The 21,653-nt window shown below is 37.2% G+C and overlaps 1 protein-coding gene across 1 annotated transcript in view; it reads right to left on the bottom strand.

Moving 5' to 3' along the window:
• PSMB7 (proteasome 20S subunit beta 7) overlaps positions 1-21,653 on the bottom strand; it is a 42,224-nt gene that overhangs the window by 3,072 nt on the left and 17,499 nt on the right. Inside the window, exon 6 of the mRNA XM_067541715.1 lies at positions 16,092-16,150. Coding sequence (XP_067397816.1) covers positions 16,092-16,150 — 59 coding nt within the window. The remainder of the gene's footprint in view (positions 1-16,091; positions 16,151-21,653) is intronic.

Below are 21,653 nucleotides of genomic sequence, written 5' to 3'. Positions count from 1 at the left end.
TTAGTAATCTACATACTTCAATTGACTTCTACTTGGTATTTTAACTAAGTCATTGAAAAACACAATTTGAGAATATAAAATTTATAGCAGGAATGGGCGTACGGCGACGTTTATATAAATCCAAGGAGAGAAGTGTGCATGTTTAGAAATATCATAATTGTTCAATTCCAGATAAGTAATGATGTGGTCTGTAAACAACTACAAAACTGTATTTTAAATGGACTAGAACTACTAATATGAAATGAATGTGCAATACATTTATACCTTTGTCTGAAGTACAGATATTCTACTGTGCAGTTTCATTAACTAGTTCAGAGTTAATGAAGCAACAAAATTCTACTCATCGCTAGACTTGGATTTTCTAGGAAAGGACAAAAACCACTTCTGTTCCAACTGGGGGGGAACCCTCAATCTAAAGGAAATTCCAATTATGGCTAAAATTATGCACTACTTTTTAGTCCTACACAAGTTTACAAATCACTATATGAAATACCCCCTTTGCATTGGATTTCTAATGCTCAAAGAGTTTGGTTATGTTCTTGAAATGCACACTGTACAGACACCTGGTTTACATAACTTATCATTTGAATTGTTCAGTACTTAATGGAAATTATCTACATTACCTTTCACAGAGACTGCACTAAGTTTAATGCACCAACAAATGCTTGCCCAGTGTTCTAAGCAACAAAACTCTCCCTTAGAGAGCACACATTACAATAAGTTCTGTTTAATTGTATACACTACAACAAAACCCTTCATTCAGTAACTTTTATATAAGTGGCCTCAAAATATGTATTCTGTGATATACGTACGCTATGTCCTGAAAAGACTCCCAATAAGTGTAGCATCTCAGTAGCAGAAAGGGGAAGCTTATATAGCTACATTAGCTCCCTCTGCAGTCTCAGCAAGGGAAAGAATTACATTTGAAATGAAACCGAACGCTTGACTGATGATCCCTGACCAGATCCAGGGATGCTGCAAACAACGCTGGAAACCATTAAGGATCGTGAGACCGATGAGAATCTGCGATTTCACACTGTAAGTGAACACACGGCATTAACGTTTTATTGAGGTGACATGGTACATTACGGGTAGAGTGGTTCATCCACGTTTCACATACATCCAGCAGGAGCTGGAACAGGCTCACAGTGGGAAAAGATACAGTCCCATGCTGAAACTTAACAGATGTGTCTCACGGTGCATCTTCCCTGCCATTTGTGATTGCAGGGCCCACCTCCCCTGCCATTCGTGATCACAAAAAATCCCTGTAGCAACTACAGCAATTGCTTTAAAATATAATGGTTAGAATAAGGAAAAGCTAGATCTAATGTCCCTCTCTGTAAGATCACATTTAACAAGAGCCAGCTCTTCACATCACACTGTAGGACCCACTGTTCTGGAGTAGTCCTCGCTCAGACTGGACTAAATGCTCCCCACCCACGCACACACCGTAAGACCACAAGCAGATGTCCTACTACCTCATTTATTTAAGAAAAGCCACGTATAAATGTCAAGTCCATAAATCACAACTCTGGGCAACAACAGAGCAACTGGTTGGTCTTAAATTCAGAGAGATCAAAAAGAACTATCAAAAAATTCAGGTACTAAGCAAAGACTGACAGTGGCCTCTGGTTAATAGGCAAAATGACTCAAATTAGAGACCATCGGTGTAGCCACTGCTAAAAAATGTTCCCTGATTTGGGCTGACTAGGATTAGAGCTGGGACAACAACTATTTTTTTAATTTGATTTGCTGGCCTGAAATTTTATTTATTTACTTCCTTCCATTCCAGGACTGGTCCCCTCTAATCTCTTTAAACGGTAACAGGAGAGATTGAGCCAGTCCAGACACTGGCTGGATGAGAAATTTGGAACCTCGCTTTTTGTTTAAAAATACCTGGAGCCTGGCTTGTCTCGCTTGTTATTTTTTTGGGGGCAGACACTTGGAAATTGTTCACTCCCCCCTCGTTCTCAGAAGTAACTTCTGGGGAGAGGAGATCAGTTTGCAAGTGTCACCTGGGTAGCAGAAACGTATCTGACCACTGGTAACCGATAGGTTTCTTGCCCAATACAAATTATAAAGTAAATTCAACACTACTTGGTACACTGATGTAGCCAACCCATGTGTATTTTAAAAAAAGAAAAACACACAGGTATTAAAATGCCATTGTTTACCCACTCATGATGAAATGAGAGAGAACATGATTTTTAGATATTAAACACAAATAATTTAATCTCCTGAAGCAATACATCAAACCTTAAGGAAACAGAAGACAAAGTATTTTCTCAATGACCAAGTTACGTTAATGTGAGTTAATACTCATCCAGGGGAGAACATTACTTAGTACCCAGTCCCTACTCCATCAGAACTTTTACTGAAGTGCTAGGATTAACTTCAATTGGACTCTTGCCCTTCGGTATTTAAATCTCACCTTCTGAAGTTGCTATAAATTACACATCCAAATTACACACGGTTCTAACCCTCACCTTTATAATTTACTTCCAATGCATAAGATCAAGGAACATCTTTTTAAAAAATAAAATGTGATTATTCTGTGATTTGAACAAACATGTTAATTGACTTAAACTTAATGAAACAATACTGAAACCCGTTACTTTAAGTCTAATACACACATGGGAAATTCCAAGTCAAAGTTTTATTCTTAACTCACCAAGGTGGTGTTTAGTCCAGCACTAGGGCGAGGCTGAATTAAACGTTGTACAACCAAGGCACAATGGAGCGACTGAACTTTGAATCTCAAAAGTTATCTGTTTTATCCAAGCTCTTAATATTTCATGTAGCAGTTTGAGTATGTGTCTCACCGTCATTAGAAATCGAGAATGCACTGGCAAATTAGCTTTCAAAGCCACTTTTGGTAACTGCAGCTCTGCTCACTTTGTTTAAAGCCTGTCCGGGAAATAATGATCCAGAGGGTATGTATTCGAGGACGAGAATGTTTTCAGATTCAAGCAGCAGCTGCACAAGCACCAGGATTCAAGTGCAGCTGAAGAGGATCCCAAAAGTAGCTCAGCCACAATCATGTCTGTACCCAGCGCATACTTTACATTCTCCAGTGACCCTCTATACGAGAGCTTGTTATTAGCAGTGTTCATATGCTCACAGTTTAATTATGACATTGACCAAGAGGTCTGCACTCAGCCCCAGAAATAGTGCGGTTTCTTACTTCATTCCCATTTTATCAGATGAAACCTTTTAAAATATATTCAACTGCAGTTTGTGCAGATTCACCCCAGGGAACAAAACAGCCAAGCCATATAAAAAAATTTCTGCACATCACTTCACTATTTTGTGGTAGTAAATGAGGTTTTTTTCACTTGGTAAAAGAAAAATTTCATTAATTACATTCCCAGCATGACAAGAACATTTTACTACTGTCTTTGGAAATGAACATAGTAAACCAAATAAAATGACACTTTTTTGGTTACCCTGAAGTTTACTGCTATTTTAAATTAATCCCTTTGTACAAATTTTAAACTTAAAGTAAATGTAAACTGAAGGAATAGAGGATAAAGACAAATGTATCTGCTTTAGTTGTTCAAGACTTTTGTCAATTTGAACACAAAAAAACTGCTCAATTTTAAATCTTCTTTCAGCGTCACCTCAATCTCTTGGGTAAATAAGCAGTTTGACATTTTTTGCTTTTAAAATGCACCATCTGTACTCTGTTAGCAAAATAGTCTTAAACCCAATGTAACGGATAGACCAAAACAGTCTCTGTTTGGTAGATGTCTGATATAATTAAGATCCTCTCAGAATATTAAACACTACAGGACCATAATTTGAAATAGTTCAGCCTATTTAATTAGATCTAAGATGTTTAATTAAACAGCACCCAAATGTGACAAATATTTTTCTCCCACTTTCATAATTTAAAAAGATGACCAAACGGCCTTGTAAAAACCGGCTTAAGAAAAACTGTTCCTGGGTAGGGACCCTGCATACAAAGTTCTACAAAGAAGTGAGATTTTTATGGTCAGAAAATAGGGGGTTATAATAAAGTGCTGACACAGTCTTAACTACAGTGGCATGAATGAGTCACTGTAATAATTAATCTTAAAAAACCCTAAAAGTTCAGAGTATATAAAAGGAGCACTTCCTGCTTTATGGCTGGAAAGACCAAGGTAACTGGGAATATCATTCTCCCGGGTCTACACTGCTCCTTAAATGAGATTACAGTAAGAGTGATGTACTGTAACACAAGTCAGCTGTGACAAGCAGCACTTTATAGAGCTATCTGTTTGTCTCCATCACTACATCACACAATGTGTCCCAGGACTCCAATGTGCAACTCCATTTACCACTACATGACAAATGGCTAGCACTTGTAAAAGGCACAAAGAGGTCCAGATCAGCCGTGTAATGGTCACCACAGCTGTACCCCAGTGCTTGAAGGGAACAAACAGACCCCCAAGTTCATTAAACTGACCAGTAATGGGTCTTTCAAAACGTGCCTTAGGAATACCACAGTAAAGGCTAAAATAAATAACTCAGCATGGAAGGCTAATCTGAAATGGTGTTTGATAAATTATTTATAACGTAGACGATTGTCTGCATTTAATATTGGAGCTACTAGTAGCATCTTTAAAAGATGATTTATGTGTTGTAATGCCATTAAACTTTATATTGGCCCACTGCTAGCTATAAAGTCTGCTGAGATTTAGAGAATGAGTTTTAAACTGTCACTGCAACATCATAGTAGATGGAGACTGTATTAAATCTTTACTTTAAACCTGCTATCTGGAGAGTTGCATTTTGTAGACACTCAAAAACTGATAGATTACCTCTCTACATCTGCGATGGAGCAAGTCCCAAATAGCACTGATAAGGAACTTTTCCACATTATTCTTGTATATAGCTTGAATTGAATTTCTCTTCACACTTAAATGATTTTCAGATTTTGAATACCACCTGAGTAAAAATTTAGAAGACTTTTCTATGGAGGCTGTTGGTTATGTCTACATCCAATTAATTCTATTTTTTGCTAAAAGCTTTTAGGAAGAATTATTATATTTATGCCTATTAATGTCTCAAAACACATAGAACAGTTGCAGCTGTTTAGAAAATATTTTGTCTCTGACGTTTTGGGAACTTAACAAGCTATTTATACAGGAGACCTCTTCTCCCCCTTCCCCCCCAAAAAACAGATTTATAGATTAAAAAAAACACAAACCAAACCCCTCTGTAAATTAGTTATTTAGATTATCACCAAAGTGGAATGAATGAAGGTCTAGTAGTTAACCAGCAATATCCTATTTTGATATTTGGTAAATAAATAAAATGCTCTAACAAGTTTAGTTCCATGTCCTTACTGTACTGAAACATACAAACTACTTTAAGTAAGAATCTGAGGAATGAGGAAGAGGTATTGGGAGCCCAAGAAGGACAGAGACGTAGTAAAAATCTATAAAGAAGGCCTGGGAGTTAGGAAAACGATACTTCTTGAAGGACATAAGCACCTACAAAAGGATAATTAGACTTTAGAAGAGTAATCAGCAAACTGCTATATGTGAAAGTGTGGATATGCCTGTCTGCCGGGAAAAACTGTGTTGGAGATCGATATGTGAATAGAAGCAACACTAAAATCTTTTGGGAAAGTCCAAGGAGACAGTGGAACCAAGACAACAACTCTGCCGCAAAGTGTTTTGGGTTTTTTTGTTTTTAAAGAGGATTGAAAGGTTACATTATTAACTTGAACTGAGGGGGGAGGTGCTGGGGTGTACAATCTTAATCTTCAGACTGTTTGAAAGCCCTAATCATGGAGTTCCCATACAATCGAATTTAGGTGATGAATGTCATAGGCAGATGAATGCTTTACAAAAAAAAAGGGTTTTATGAAGTTATCATACTGGATGTCAGAATCAAAAGAGACTGCTTTGTTTTCATCTCACTTTGTTTGGGTGAAGTGAGTGTTCGTGAGTGACCACTTGGGAATTGTTAAGTTTAATTGAACTGCACCTGGTGCTGACTGTGGGGAGTTATCGACATTGCCTTTACATCATGTTTTGTTACCTTGTCTTTCCCCACCATCTTTTGTACATGCTCTAAAGGGTCATGAAGGAGCTGTTAGGGGCACAGAGTGGAGAGAAATCTTGTAGTTTGAATATTGCAAGATGGGGATATTGCTGAGTAAGCACATCTGGAGCATGTGGGAATGGGGATTGTTGAACACCTTAAAAAACAAGCTCATATTAGCACGCCACTGATCACAGTAAGAAACACTGAAGAGAATAAAAGGTTCAAAGGGGCGATGTTCAAAGTGGCCTCATCAAATCTAGAGGACTTCTGGAAACCAGACTCTAGAAGGTTAAGCAGCAGCTAAGAAATGAACAAAAGAAAAAGCAGAAGGCAAAGGGGATGTTAATTCTGTGACAACACTAGGATGTCAAGGGGAGTAAGAGTGATGGACAGTAAAGTGATGCGATATACAGATATCATGGAACACACCACTATCAACTCTAAAGGAAAGAACAGGCACATAGTAAACAGCTGCGTTTGTCACGATTAGACTAACACCACGAAGAAAGGGAGGGGAGGAATGACAACAGAGCACAGAGGGGAAGTGGAATTTCTTTAAAGAGAATCACTGTGTATTTGATGTGAAAAGATACTGCACTCAAATCCGCAGATTGATTTAAAGCTAAAGCACATTAAAGTGAAAGTTACTGTTCGAAGAGCAGTTGAAATAATTACAAAGACATGCAGTAAAAAAGGGAAAGCAGAGAAGAAAAGGTGGTCAGTGAAGACTACCATGAGATCTGTCATTGCAAGATTAGTTTGTTCACACAGTGAGAAACAAAGATTTAACATATTTTCTGCTTTTGTATTCAAAATGGTGCATAAATGGGGCAGACAAGTGCCAGAAACAGCCGTTAGTTTTCCAGAGTGTACAGAAAAAAGACTGAAGGAAGTTAGGGTAATGCTAGAAGAGATGATCAAGAAACTAGGACATGTGAATATATATAGGAACCCAACTACTACTGTAACTCTGTCATCATATAATTCAAAGATGGGGGTGTTCTCTACCACTGGATTAAGATTAACCATGGATCCAAAAATTTCCTCTAGCAGCCCACAAAATAATTCCCAGAACTGCTATGCCCACCCGCACAGAGATAAAAATGGAGCTCCCCATCAGAGCTGAATTTCTCACATCCAGAATTCTGGAACTTCATGGTACTTGAAGGCATGTGTTTTTCTTAGGTAAGGGTTTTCTGAAGCACAAACAAATGGTTTTACTTAGCTGTAGCAGATACACTTTTTAAAGTCTAAGATGTTCCGAACACTCCTGCTGACGGGATAATAATGGTGAGTGACCAGATTAAAAGAAGAATCCTAACATTTTTCAGTTAAGCAGTACAGGCTATCTTAGATCAAACTAATGCAACTACTGCTTTATTTTCCAATCCTGCTTGCAGAGACTAATTTGGAACAAAACTGAAGAACTCCAAATTCTGAAGCATTACCAGTTATACGGAGACCCCTTCATACAAGTCTGTGTATCTTATATATATACTGTGGAAATCTCTCAATTTTTGATCAAAGCTTTGAATGTATAAGACGCTCAAAAAGTGGTAATTAGACTTGTATTCCTTGGAAAATTACTACCTAGTGGAACTCTTTGGGTCACATGGTGTATTTGGAGTAATACATTTGTTATTATATAAAATTAACTGACACACACTTTCCTAGATCCTAGTTCTTCTGCAAGCTTTTAAAGTAGGCTAATCTTGTTATAAAACAAAAAACAAGTAACCCTAAAAATTACAACACATGTTGCTGTGTTTCAGTGTAGTCCTAGCAAACACTAATACTTATCTCTCTACTTAAGAAGATGAACACAGTCATTGCTGCTGGCTGATGCAGCTAACTACTGCCCATATCATGTCACCACCTCAACACACCAATTCATGTTCTGCTATCCAATCACCTTTAAAAAGGGATACTGCCTTCCAGTTTGGAGAGGCTCACTTGGAAATCTCTCGGATCCAAATTCTACAGTATCTACTATGGAAATTATGCCGCTTTCATCGTGGTGGTATATTAACACACAAGTCACTTCATCCACCACCAAAGTGTAACCACTTCTGGGGTGATCTATTTAAAAGGAACAGTACACTAGAGAAATGAGGAATGACATATCCTATTGAAACTACAGTGCAAATACGGAATAAAAGTAACTAATTACCTAAACTGGGTCTGAGCAGGCCATTGAGGCTACCAGTGCTGTGAACATAGCAGTTTAAGCCTAAATAAAGACTTTGCTTTTGTACATTTAAAAAAGATTGTGTTTTTATATTATCTTGTATATTATATATATCACTTGTAAACAAAATGTAAATATTTATACTATTTTAAACTTATCATTTTCTACGGAGCTATTTTCTTCAATAAAAATACATCTCTCATAAAGTCCTTACTCTTCTCTGTAATTATAGTATTTTCATGTTTCATTGGTACATATGCTTGCAAGCCCACACTCATCACTACCTCCCCCCTTTCTGATATTGTACACCACACAAGTGTAATAAACCATGTTAATATTTCATACCAGTGTGAAATATGCTGGAGTATCAATTCAACATCTGCTGTCTTTAGGGTACTGGAGTCCCGCAGAGACACTTTCAATTTGTAATTGAGTTCTATACTGAATTAATCAGCAGTTTATCTTTTTTAGTAAAATAATGTCTTCCCCACTAACCTGGATTTACATTAACAATTTATGCCAAATTACCTGCCAAGACAAAAACGTATATGATTCTAAGATACTATTCGGTAACACTGGTTCCTATATTTCATTTCTTACACAAAGCGTAGTACAATGCATTGTTCCAGTGGTATGGAATTTTAAATTACAAACCTCATCTTGATCTGTGGGGTTTCTGACTGCCTCTATACTCACTGTAACTGTGAGTTAACATAAGAACACATTTAATCCATCACTTGTGATGAATATCAGAATTCAGATTTTCTAGGGAACAGATTCTCAGAATGAAGTGGACTTGTTCAGCAATAAAAGAGCTTGATAATTCTACCACAGTAAAGACCTGACAGAGTTTGTTAACCTAGCAGCAGCTGCCAGCGGGCAGCTCCCAGCAAGCAGCAGGGGAGGTGGTCTGGCTGGTGTGGTGGATAGGACCTGGCAAACACTGCAGCTCCACGCCTACAAGAGGGGACTTGAAGGCCAGTTTGTCAGCACTGGATGTGAAAGGCCCTTTTTCCTGCCAGCCAGGAGAAGGTTACCTCAGGTCAATTAGAGGCATCTGAGCCCAATCAAAGGCTATTCCAGGCCTATTAAAACCCCACCTCTGCTAGAGGGAAAGGCTAGAGAGACACAAGCTGTCAGCAGGCTTGTGGCAGTAGGATAGACTTCCCAACGCAGGAGGAACAACAACAAAAACCCAGGCACTAGCTTGGGGGAAGGGCTGATACTCCTCTCTGCGCTGCACCACGATGACTGCAACTCCACGGAAGGGGCCAATGAAAGGTACTCCCCCTGGGTCTGGGCTTTAGAGACTTACTCCTCCCACTACCACCAAAAATGATGAAGGATGAGGGTGCAGAAAGGTCAACATTTTATTTTAAAAGAAGAAAATAATCCTAGGCCCTCTTGTAAACTTTTCCTCTTAAGTTTACTAAAATGCTTCATAAACCTTTTAAGTCTTCATTCACGTGAAGGGCATCTCCTCTCTCAGCCTAGTCTAAATTCCGCTATGACTTTATTCCAGTTCAATGTTCTTTGCTCAGACAGAGATTACACTGTGCATTCAAGATTTGCACTGCAGGGGCAGCACTTAGGCATTGCACTATGTGAAATATTTCTCAGTACATTTTCCCTGTTCCACAGTTACAGGAAACATACAAACTAAAAAGTTAGACTGAAACATCGGTTCCTGAGAATGCATCAATAAATAAGTGATGTCCTGTCCTACATCTATCCTATATGTTGTAAAATGTTCTCTAACATTCAGCACAGTTTGTGAATAGCTCGTCTATGTTATTGTGTACAAACTTTAAGTGTTACCTCTGAAAAGATAAGTAAATTGTTTCCTTTGCCATGCAGTAGGATCCAATTTAAACTAAAGAATGGATAAACTTAGGCAAGATTCCTGTATCTGGTGATAGTCAGTCAGTATACAGAACAAAGACATGTTTTGGGGATCAGTGGTAACTCAGAAGGAAATCACCCGTAGGCAGTTTTATCATCTGACTTCTGTTCAGAAATTGTGCTTTGATATATGCAAAGAGCATATTTTAAAACCTCCTTTCCAGTAATCCCAGTCATTTAAGAGCATATCCAGTTGCAAAGTAGTAGGATACATTTAAAATTAACTTTGTATGTCCAGTTTTTCATAAATTCCATAATGGAAATCAATTCTTTGTCAGTCCATGCAAGGAGTTAAGAAAAGAACAGTACCCGTCTAATATGTCAAACAGGAATTAAGTTAACATGTTTAAATAATTTTAGTTTAAAAATAGGAAACAGCATGATAAAAAGTTTTATCTGCACTAAAATCTGATACCTGTCTGTGAAGAGACTGAGTAATGTACTCACATAAGGGAAATATCAAATCTGTACCAACACATAAGAGGCAGCAAAGACATGTTCACTAACAGCCTAATCTATTGTCACTGTGTAACGAAATAAACAGGTACGTAAGAGCACAAATTCTAAGCACTTCTTTTTTTGCAGGAGGTCAGATTTTTGTTTTGTTTTGTATACTTAAGGTCTATGTATGATGCCAAAAGGAGTTCAAGTATCTCAGGCAGGCTTTTCAGCTTAATTCTGATAGTCTTGCTTGATCTCTATTGTCTGCTGTCTGAGTTCAGCCAAGAAACTTCCCAGCAAGTGGTCACCTTCCCCTGGAGTCATTAAACCTCTGACTGTCAGATGGTGGGATTAGCCTGCAGACTTCCACACCTGAGCCCTAGGGCAGGGACAGACATTTTGATCAACCATCACTAATGAATACAAAATTCATATGCAGCTTGTCATTGCTCTTGCGCATCGAGTCACACAGACACAGTCTAAATAAGACTGATGGGACAACCCCAGCTGATGAAGATTACAGAGTTTTGACAGTTGAAAAAATAAACCAGTATTACTGTCAGTAGTTAGTAAAAACAAATACTCAGCTACACACTGCTACACCCATGTTTTCCCACTGTCTCCCAGAGTACTTATGAAATATTTTAATAATGTTTAATAATGGAAGAAAATGCTGTGCTTTCATAACATTACTAAACTATGCCTTTTAAGTATTTTTCCTTAAATAGAAACAAAATTGCAGTAATTTAGCACTTACATAGATCCCTCCATCTTAGACCATCAAAGATGTTACATAAGTCCATTAAGACTCATCTCCCTTTGACCAAGAGGATATCCCCTTTTTACAGATGGGGAAACTGATGTACAGAAGCATAGGCTTCCAGATTCTCAGTGATCAACAGCAGAGCCAGAAATAGCACCAAGTTCTCCTGTGGATTAACCAACAGACCTTGGTCTGCCCTGTCCTTTACTGTAACTCTCTTTGAAAGTTAGGGAATATGGCTAGGAGAATGAGGCTGAAGGGGGGGGGGGGGAGGAAAGGAGATAGAAATCTTGATTATGGGCTTTAGAGATCTCTTCCCCCTAGGTAAAATGTTTGTCAGCATTTATGACTCCCACAAATGTTAGACTGCTAGATCATAAACACCACATGTTCTTACATTTTTAGAACGATCCATTCCAGATTTAATTATTTAAATCCTGCATTTCCTCCTCACCCCCTTATTTTGCTATATATCCTCAGACCCTGAACACATTACATATTTTTACTGAATTTCCCTGTGATCATGGTTTTCTATTACTTCTGCTGGTCATCTTTCTAGTGCCTCCTTATTTTGGCTTCTCTTTTTATTGGTTTGATAAAATGTGAAAGAGAAAGCAGAAGCATGAGCAACCTGTATCTTTGCTCAAGTCAAACATGAAGCTTTCGTCAAGTGACTGAGAAATACAGGCACACTCCGCTGTTTTTTATCAAGTAATTTTCTTCCATAAACCTACAAAAACTTCTCCTTCATGAGAGGCAAGGTCAATCACCAACATTTGTATTATTAAAGGTCTCCCCCCTCACCACCCCACAAAATATCCCTAGGAATCCAACCACCACCAGAATATAAACAATTCAAAAGCTCCAGCTCCTAATATTGTAGGCAGAATTTATCCCAATTCAGGATGATTGCCATATCTCTTGATACTGTTTTTTGAACAGCACAAACCATTAATGTACTTGAAAAACTGAATGTGATGTTTAACACCATGTGGTACTCTACAGAAAGGAAAAACTGACTGTACTGTAAGATCTAAGCCCACAACACCCTATTAGCTGTGCTGTTCTTCCACTTACATTGCTTAAGGTAGATCTGTAGCTACCCACGTGACAGATTAATATTGTTCTATAGTGGTCAGATGCTTGGCATCACATTTTGAAGCATCTATAGGCCTTCAGGGTTGAAAGTGTTCACTTCTTCAGCAATCTATAACAGTTCCTCTTGAGGCCAGCACTTACTTCACAATGAAACATGACTCCATAAATCAGACTGCAGAAGTAGCACTTGTACGTCACTATCTATCTTAGCAGTTTCTCTGAAGGATGCTGGGTATAGATCATCTCTCAGCATTGCAACCAGGGAAGGACCATCACAGCTGGCATTGACAAAGCATGTGCTACTCAAAACTGAAGACAAGCTAAGTCTATGAAAAAAACACATCCTGCTGGTGTTAGCATGCCTCAGGCAATGGGAGAAGCTTCAGCAACTCATCTTCAAAAGGCAGAGAGCCAGGGCTCTAGAAACCTGCAGAAATTGGCTAAGCCTGCAGTCTTCATTTCTTTAAGTTGAGCATCTTCAAAGTCTACAACTCTAACTGTAGGGCACAGCAGCTGCCACTGCAGATTTGATCCTCTCCGCTTTTGGCAGCTCTCAACTTGAAATTCTAGCAAAAGAATTTTTCAAGTTCCTATTATTGCCTGTCATGGATTTATAAATATTGTGCACTATCTGCTGTGGCATGGCTCTCATGGGACACCAGTGCATGCCAAAAGCATAACAGAATGAAAAACAGTTCCTATTCTTCAAATAAATGCTAATTTTTTTTAACTCTGCTCACACGATGTGTTTGGTGATCAGCTTCAATAGTACAGAATATATATCAGAGGGAAAAAAGCTGATTGTCTTTTCCAGCAGTATTTAGCTGCTTCTTTCATTAAGCTTGTTTAATTAGATTCCAGATGCTAATTTGCAAGTCGATACCAGAGGGTGCAGGACAGTTTGCCTTTGAATCATTTTCTGTGATGTGATGGTCTTGCAGCCCGCCACTACCTTTCAGTAGCCCAAGCAAGATATTCTGACAATTAATGCAAAAGGGAGCAGTACTGATCTTGACAGAAAAACATTAATCTTCTCCCCAATCTTAATGAATTAATCTCCAGGAATTTTAAATTTCTCATCATTGAAATGCATTTTAGCAATTGACAATTTATGTCCATACCACGTAATACAAAGACTTGCTGCATTTTTATGTGATTTTGTTTACTCCTTTCAATAGAACGACCGTTAATATTTATTTTGGGCTTTTTAAAATCTTGTTGAACATCCCACTATGTACATTAAACCTAATTTTCAGTGTTCAAAAATGTAGAATTAACAGTTAGACTTTTAGCCTGTTAGCCATAGTAGAAAAATGGAGAAGAACTTAAGTATTAAAGAAGTCCAATTGAGTTTTCTCAGTTAGCTCTTAGCTATATTAGATTGTTTGGATGTGATACTATATGACTATTTTAATTAATAGGACACCCAATAAAATAAAACCAGGCTTAAATTATATGCTAGTCTCAACAAATGGGTAGACTACATTTTTACATGCTTGATACAATAGTGAATTCCACCTGCCATTTAAGGTTGTGTATGAAGATAGTTTAATTAGGCTGACCTTTTAAAGTAGAAAAATTGGAAGTTTACCAACTTTTGGTGCTTTTATTTTTATTTAATTATGTATTAAGGTGTTACACTCAAAAATGGCTTAAAAAACCAAAAATCTTGGTAACTAATTGAAAACAGGATTTAAGGTTTTCCTTTCAAGATGGCAAAAAACTATGCTATTGAACCTTAAGAAGAGGCTATTGTTCAGTAGCTATTGTTCCTAAGGATTTTAGTCATTGTCAATTCAGGTAGCATAAGTTAAAAACACCCAGTTACTCAGGAAACTGGACAGTCAAAAGTGTGATGTGCCACTCTCACAATGGTATGCATTACACAGGCAGAGACTCAACCTTTACTTTATATTTAATGGATTTTTCTGTTAGTCGCACAATCTTAATGCTATTTAAATGAAGGCGTTTGAGTACCTAATTAAAAATATTCCAAATTCTGACAACATTGCTTATGCATTCTAGACACTAAACAAGGTCCTGTCTCATTAGGTGCTCTCTGCAGTACAGCAGCTTCGCAATCCTGATCTTGTTAGTTATCATAACTTAAAAAAATATTTTAACAGAACTATAACTATTTCATATGTAATGTTCTGGGAAAAGTCTCTCTAGGGGTAATTTGAAAAGTGATCCATTTATTGCCCATTGTCTAATCTTTTAACCAATTTAATAACTAGAAAAGCACTTACAACAAATTTTTAATTGATTGTTAATGCATGTGAAGTAACTCCATAAGAAAACAGAGTAAGACAATGCACTTAAAATTGTAAATTTAAAAAATTTCAGATAGAAATTCAGTGGAGTTATGGGATCATGCTGCTGAATACACATACCAATTGTACTGAGACTTCAGATATTGGTCTATATAGCACTGATGCAACACAGATTAGTGAAATCCAAAGACATTTATTGCAGTTAATCAACTTTTTGCTTTGCCATCACAGGATTCAGTTAAACACTAAACACCTTAAAGTAATGTTATAGCTATCTTTGATGTTCCAAAAATAATTATGAAAAATAACTAAGTGTTAGAATCACTTAATCTATTTCAAACTCTCAATTTTGTATTCAATTCTCATTTTTTTCTTTAACATGTGGAATTATTAATCAATTGCAACTAGAAGGAGCATTCAAGGAAAGTTTGAAGAGATTAATGTGGTTTAAAGGAGGGCTTGACATCACTGAGGCATTTACCAGATACAGTCACAGGAAGCATCATAATTTTTTTATTTTTATTTTCATCAATAGTGTATCTGCAGACAACTGTGGATTTTTCACCTTTTTAGGTGAATAGGTATTGAACAATTGGTTTTTAAAAATCCTAGTATATTTTATATTCTACGTAATATTATACATAAATGAAAATAATGCAATGCAAATGTTCATAAGCAGATATAATGAGAATGGACCAGCTTATTCTGGCACCTTATGTACTCAAAATTTGATCATGACACCACTGCTTTCAGCTATTACTCTTAAATTAATACTGTTGCATTATAAATGCATGTTATTGATTATTCAAGTTTGATACAGACCATCAGCAAAGCAACTTATAAATGTTCTGATAACATCTTTTAGGTAGATCCTGAAGACTGAAGTACAGTTATTTAAACAGAAACAGACAACTTGAAATCCACTCAGTTTCAAAAAATTAATTAAAAGTAGTTTCAGGTACTGGCTTCTGCCATTGTTTTGGTTTTATAATCACATTTTCCTTTCTTTAAAATGCTGTGAAAGATACACAAACTGCAGGGGGAGGGAGGAAAGGATTATACAGGGGAAACAGTGAAACTGATTATACAGGGGTGTCAAATGCCAAAAGTAAACTGTAAACAGAGAATTATTTCTCCTCCAATCTTTCACTTACATTAATCATAGAAGTTTTTGTAACAACCGATTAAAAAACTTAGACAGTAGTAGTGTGATTTGTAAGGTGACTGTTTTCATTAAAATTTGACAGCTCTCCAATAAGCCAGTACACTATAGAGTGAGAGGGGGAGTAAAAGGGTTTCTTAAAAAAAAGTCACCATTCAACATTGCCATCAAACGCCATTCAGTGTATGTCAGTGTTTTGAGAATTAAAAAGACTAGAACATTCCTTACCTCCATGTCTGGTTTGTATTTATCTTCAAATACTGCCATGGCTGCTAATGATCCAGAACCTACAACAATAAAGTTAAAACATTTATTTCAATTTTGATGTAGTTGTAACATAGCTTTTGAATTTCTATAGAGTATTTTTTTTAAAAAACCACAAGGGTATTGATAAAACTGCAACACACCACAAACTTGACTTGAGCATGTGGTAAAATAGGGATCAGTATTTTAATGAACTCTTTAAATATCCGTTCTCATGACAGATGACACTGGAGTCCCAAATTTACCTCTACTCCATACAGACTTGGTGTGGTCCTATTTTTATTAGTGTAAATTATTTACAGTAAAATGCTGAAGTATAAAAACAAGGTTATAAAAAGTGAATTAAAGAAATGCCACAGTTTATATTTCCTGTTCCTGTCACTCTGTCCCACTTCTGTACTTGGCGGGTTGCAGGATATAAACACTAAATACGAAGACACTTAGAAAGAATATATTGTTTTAACGAGCTGCCCTGGTATAGTCCCCGTGACACATGGAGGGAGACAAGTGTACCAGCAATGGCAATAGTTGCTGCCACCAGGTTATTTTCAACATCTACTTTAAACCAGTTTATTATGCAGCATTTATTTTGAACCATTATTTTTACTTTGTACTTTGAACAGTAACAGCAAATAGACAAAACAACAAATATGGAATCAAGAAACTAACATCACATCTCTGATCCATTCAAAGGTTGCACTACAAGGGTACTGATGCAACAGAACCCCTCTTTTCCTGAAACAATATAACTGCAGGCTTTATGCATATATATGCACTTCCTACACATGAATATAAAAAGCAGCTCAGCACTATTTGAAATTTTAGACTTGCTTTGTTCAGAAAAGAGTGAATCTTTAGGAAGACATCATCTTGTCTGTACGTGGCCCTGACAATATTTCAGGGCGCTCTACTTTTGGAGAGTGAATAAAGTTAACTACAATTTTTTACTCCAATTAAAGATTTTTTTGGCATTTATTACTTTTTAACTTGTTTTGCATACCACTATCTGTTTAGCTGGGTCACATAGAAAGCCATATTTTCTATTTAAAGTGATTTGTGTACATCGCTTGACCACCTCAATGGTTTAGAGAAAGAAAAAGGCAGCGATTAAACAGTTTCAAATGAGGTGTCCTGCTGATTTTATCAAGTCTGCTGAATGTATAATGAAAAAGGAGAAGCTGACAAGTGACACTGTTGAGGAAATACAGACTACCTTATCTGAACCATTTAAGGAGCTCCAATTATAGATCAAATTTAAAGGGTAGAAACAGCAGATTTACAGACACAAATCAATGAACATGGTAATCCCTATGAATATGACAAATACTCCTGTTACAGAATATTGCTGTGGTTGAGGATCATTACCTTTACAGTACCAAATACATCACATTTAAAAGCAGTAGGATGTTCCAAGTGTGTACTTGCATTACAAGCAATGACTATTCATTTAGGCCTTGGAGCAATATGTGATTCCATTTTTAACAGCTAAAACTGGAAACAAAAAGAATTTTTTCAGGGAGTGGCAGCAGAAGAGAACTATATAAATAGATGTTATCCACAGACCAAATGCCAAACAAAAGAAAGTTCACTGCTTCTTTAACCAAGGGCAAAGTCACTTGTTTTCTGGAACAGATATGGGATCCTGTGTATAAATGAAGCTGCAAGACCACAGCTAGTCTAAGTGGAATTATAGGGAAAAGCATCTCTAACTGGAGATGGGGGATGTACCCCAAAGACAATTCATAAAGGTGAAGGCCCTCTACAAGCAGGATGAGAAGCCTAATGAAAACACTAGAACCCAATGTTTTAGAATTGCTTATACTACGATCTAAGTGCCTTTCACGTGATTAACAGTATGATTGCACAAAAGATACTTTTACACTTCTATTCTGGAAACTAATATTTCAAAGACAAGATTATTATTCGTAATAAATAACCACTGATCAGAATTTTATATTCACTTTCTAAAACTTCTGTTAACACTCTCCCATTATATATACACACCTCTTTTTTGTACATACACTTCCTGTGTATGCCAGTGAATGCTCTTAGAGAAGAGGATAGATAGCTTTCCAAACCATCCACTTATTCTACATAGCACTTGTGGTGTTCTCTCTTCAATTAGAATGGTTTTTCCTTATAAGAAATAATCTCAAACCAAGCACAACTGGAATCAATGCAGTCTTCCACTCCACCAGTTGGTTGGCGAAAAGAGATCCCAAGGACAAAATCCTGAGTAGGTTTTAAACCCAAAAGCTTCAGAATCCCAGGACAAGAACAAAACAAACTTCTAAAGAAAGGAAAGTCTCTAGTGTATAAGAAACTTTATATATCATCATAAAAATAACGCACAATTTAAATGCTCCTTAAAATAGCCCCTTATTTATATTGATCAAGATAACAAATATTAGATTTGACATTCAAATTAAAAAATGAATTTAGTTTATCCCTCACCTAAAGAGGCTTTGGATGAGACACTAAAAGCCTGTTAAAGTCTGAGATCTGTTTTTTACATGTTACATTAGTTTCAAAGTTTAACATACAGAATCCCTGAAGGTCCTAACAAAATAATTAAAAGGGAAAGCAGACTGTGGAGCAGGAGTGCAACATGTATCTACAAATTTGTAACTGTAAGTCTTGAGTTTATAAAACCTGAGTATGAGTTTTATACTGATACTCCAACTTTATTGCCTCACATTTAAAGAAAAGTGCTTTGATAGAAGGTTTACTGCACAGCCCCACATTCTGTTCAGGAACAGAGTTCAATTCTTCTGAGGAGATATGGATGTTTGAACTATGGTCACTCAACAGGGACTTTGGGTAATATGTGAAATTTTTAAATTGTATTTTTATGCTTCTACTTGCAACCCGAGAATATGGATGCATTTTTAGAAGTCTAAGTAAATACATTTTATTATTCTGCATTACTCTAATAATCCAAGTAATCTGTTACTTGCCAGCACGGATGTGAGGTACTTTGGAGCTACACCTTGATCCATTCACACTAAAAAGTGTATCTATTGAAACCGTTTAGCAAAAAATGCTCATTCCTCTGTACAAGATGATGAACTCGGCCATTACATGAGACCTTTGATTGTCTATACAGCTGCAGACCTGGCAGAATGCCAGCAATGGACAGTTGCTTCCACGTACAGCTGTAGAATTTCACTATCAAACACCACCAATTTTCCAGGGGTTGTCAAATGTATGATTCAAACAAATCCACAATGTTCCAGGTATTTGGGATGTCTTGGGAAAGTTCTACGTTATGACTGGCAAGCAGGCAATACAATTCCATGGAACTAAGTAAAAGCTGGACATCTGATTTTTCTCACTGAGTGTCCAGTGTAAGTACAGAAAAACCAAGGTTTTAAGGGACTGTGGGTAGACTATTTGTATGTGGGAACCAAAGCTGTTCTTTTATTTATGTATTCTATATCCACCAAAAATTAATTTCTAACAAGCATGTCTGGGCTTTATGTAGAAAGAAATTAAACATTTTCCAGTGCTAATGCATGAAGAGACAAATCTTAATATTGCAAAATATAATAATTTACTGTCCATTAATTAGGGAAAGAAAGACAATTACTAGAAAAGAAACCAGGTCAGCGAGGTAACATCGTTACTGGACCAACTTCTGACAAAATAAAAGATATTACTTCACCCACCTTGTCTCTCTTGTCTTGGAACCGATAGGGCTACAAAGACATAGCAAATTACTAGAAAGTTTAATGAGTGCTTTAAGCAGCAGTCAAACTGCTTGAGAATCTAAGCTATAATTTTAAAAGAATGTTTCTAGCCCTTCCTTATGTTGGCAAAATAACCTTCAAAATGTGAAATATATGCAACTGATAGTGATGTCTGCATGTACCCTTACACAATGGCTCTGACAGAGATGGGAATAGCACCTATTCAGCTCAGTGTTACAATAACCCTGTAGACTATTGTTCTTCACACTAAACTAGGTTAGCCACTGATTAAAGCATGAAATTACAAGATAATCATATTATGAACATCTGAATGATCTATGTTAAGTGGCATTTCATTCTGGCATCAGATGAGCAGGCCCGGTGTATAAAAGAACACACCACTCATTTTTTCCCCCCAATAAAACCTCTGTCTTTAAAGAATTAGAGACAGATTGTTCAAAAATTTTCAACACCCAAGATATGTCATTGGGAAGCTGTGAGCTGCTGGGAGTTCAGTACTTTTAAAAGACTGCCTACTTCAAGCAGGTGTTTAAATGGGAGCTGTGATGGGATGTCAATCCCATACTTGCCCTGAAGGGGTTAATGGAGGCCAGATGGACCAATTAACCTATTAGGGTAAAGACAGAGAAAAGCCCTAATTAGGGGAAGCTCACCTGTGCAGGAAGAGGCAGGGCTTCTATAAAACCAGGGAGCTAGTCTGCAGTCACTCCCTAGGAGAAGGGAGGTGCGGGGGGTTTTAGAGACAAGTAGCCTACAGCTGATCCCTGGGAAGAGGGAGGAGAGATGCTGGCAAACCCCAGAGGGGGGCAGGGAGTACTGGGGTACGAAGCATGCCAGGGAGTAAGCAGCAAGTTTGGGGACTGCACAGATTTTGGCTTCATGTTGTAGGGCACCTGGGTGGGAACACAGAGTAGAGGGGAGGCCTGAGTTTCCCTACCCACTACTGAGGAAGTGGCACCACTGAGACAGTGAACTAGAAGACCGCCTGGGTCACTGTGGAAGTGACAGAGACTTAGCAGGACTATACACTGGAAGGCAAAACATACAGTGACCCAGATGGAGGGCTGATTCACAAAGAGGCAGCAGCAACTTGTGAAGTGTGAGAGGAGCTACATACCGCAGAAGTGCAACTGCAGAAGGGGCATCAGCCCTGTAGCGCTAATCCCCAGAATGGCCAGGAGGCGGCGCCATCCCTGTGGTGAGTGAAGCACCCTGTCATAGGGGCCACTGGCAAAAACTCTTAGTTTTTATGGCCAGATTTTCATATTTAAAACATTTTCAAAATGCATACTTATTTCAAAATCTTGTGAAATGTCTGGTACTCTAAGCACAATGGCATAAAAGGAAAACCAGCACCAGTTATATGTTTGCCATCTGTAACAGCAACTTGGCTATATGAAACTTATCTGGGAGTGTGTTCCCACTTTATATAGATAGCATCCTATATAAAATACCAGCAGTTGAGATTCAGCCTCACCGATTAATCAAAAGCATAGCTGTTCAACAATAATAATTAATATCTCAAAGCCACTGAAAGGGTTAGTAAAGCACTGTCACATTTGGTAATTCAATTTAATTGTTTGTTTAATCTCTAATCTCCCAATCAACATAATAATCATATTATATATTTGTTTTAGCATTAGTGTTAATTATGATCATGTCTGAATATTTAATCTACTACTTTAGTGGTATGTACAACAGCATTTCTTTCCTCAGCTCAACACAAACATCTCCTCTTAAAAGTTACTTGAAATCTGGATAATTACCATGCTTAATTAATAAAACAATCTTGAAATTAAGAGCAAATTTTTTTTTC

Source organism: Emydura macquarii, unplaced genomic scaffold (genome assembly GCF_026122565.2).
Source record: "Emydura macquarii macquarii isolate MOO-44397 ecotype Brisbane River unplaced genomic scaffold, CSIRO-AGI_Emac_v2 contig_691, whole genome shotgun sequence".
NCBI classification, from domain to species: Eukaryota; Metazoa; Chordata; order Testudines; family Chelidae; genus Emydura; species Emydura macquarii.
The sequence above is the reverse complement of the archived record's forward strand: the minus strand, read 5'-3'. Positions and strand labels throughout refer to the sequence as shown.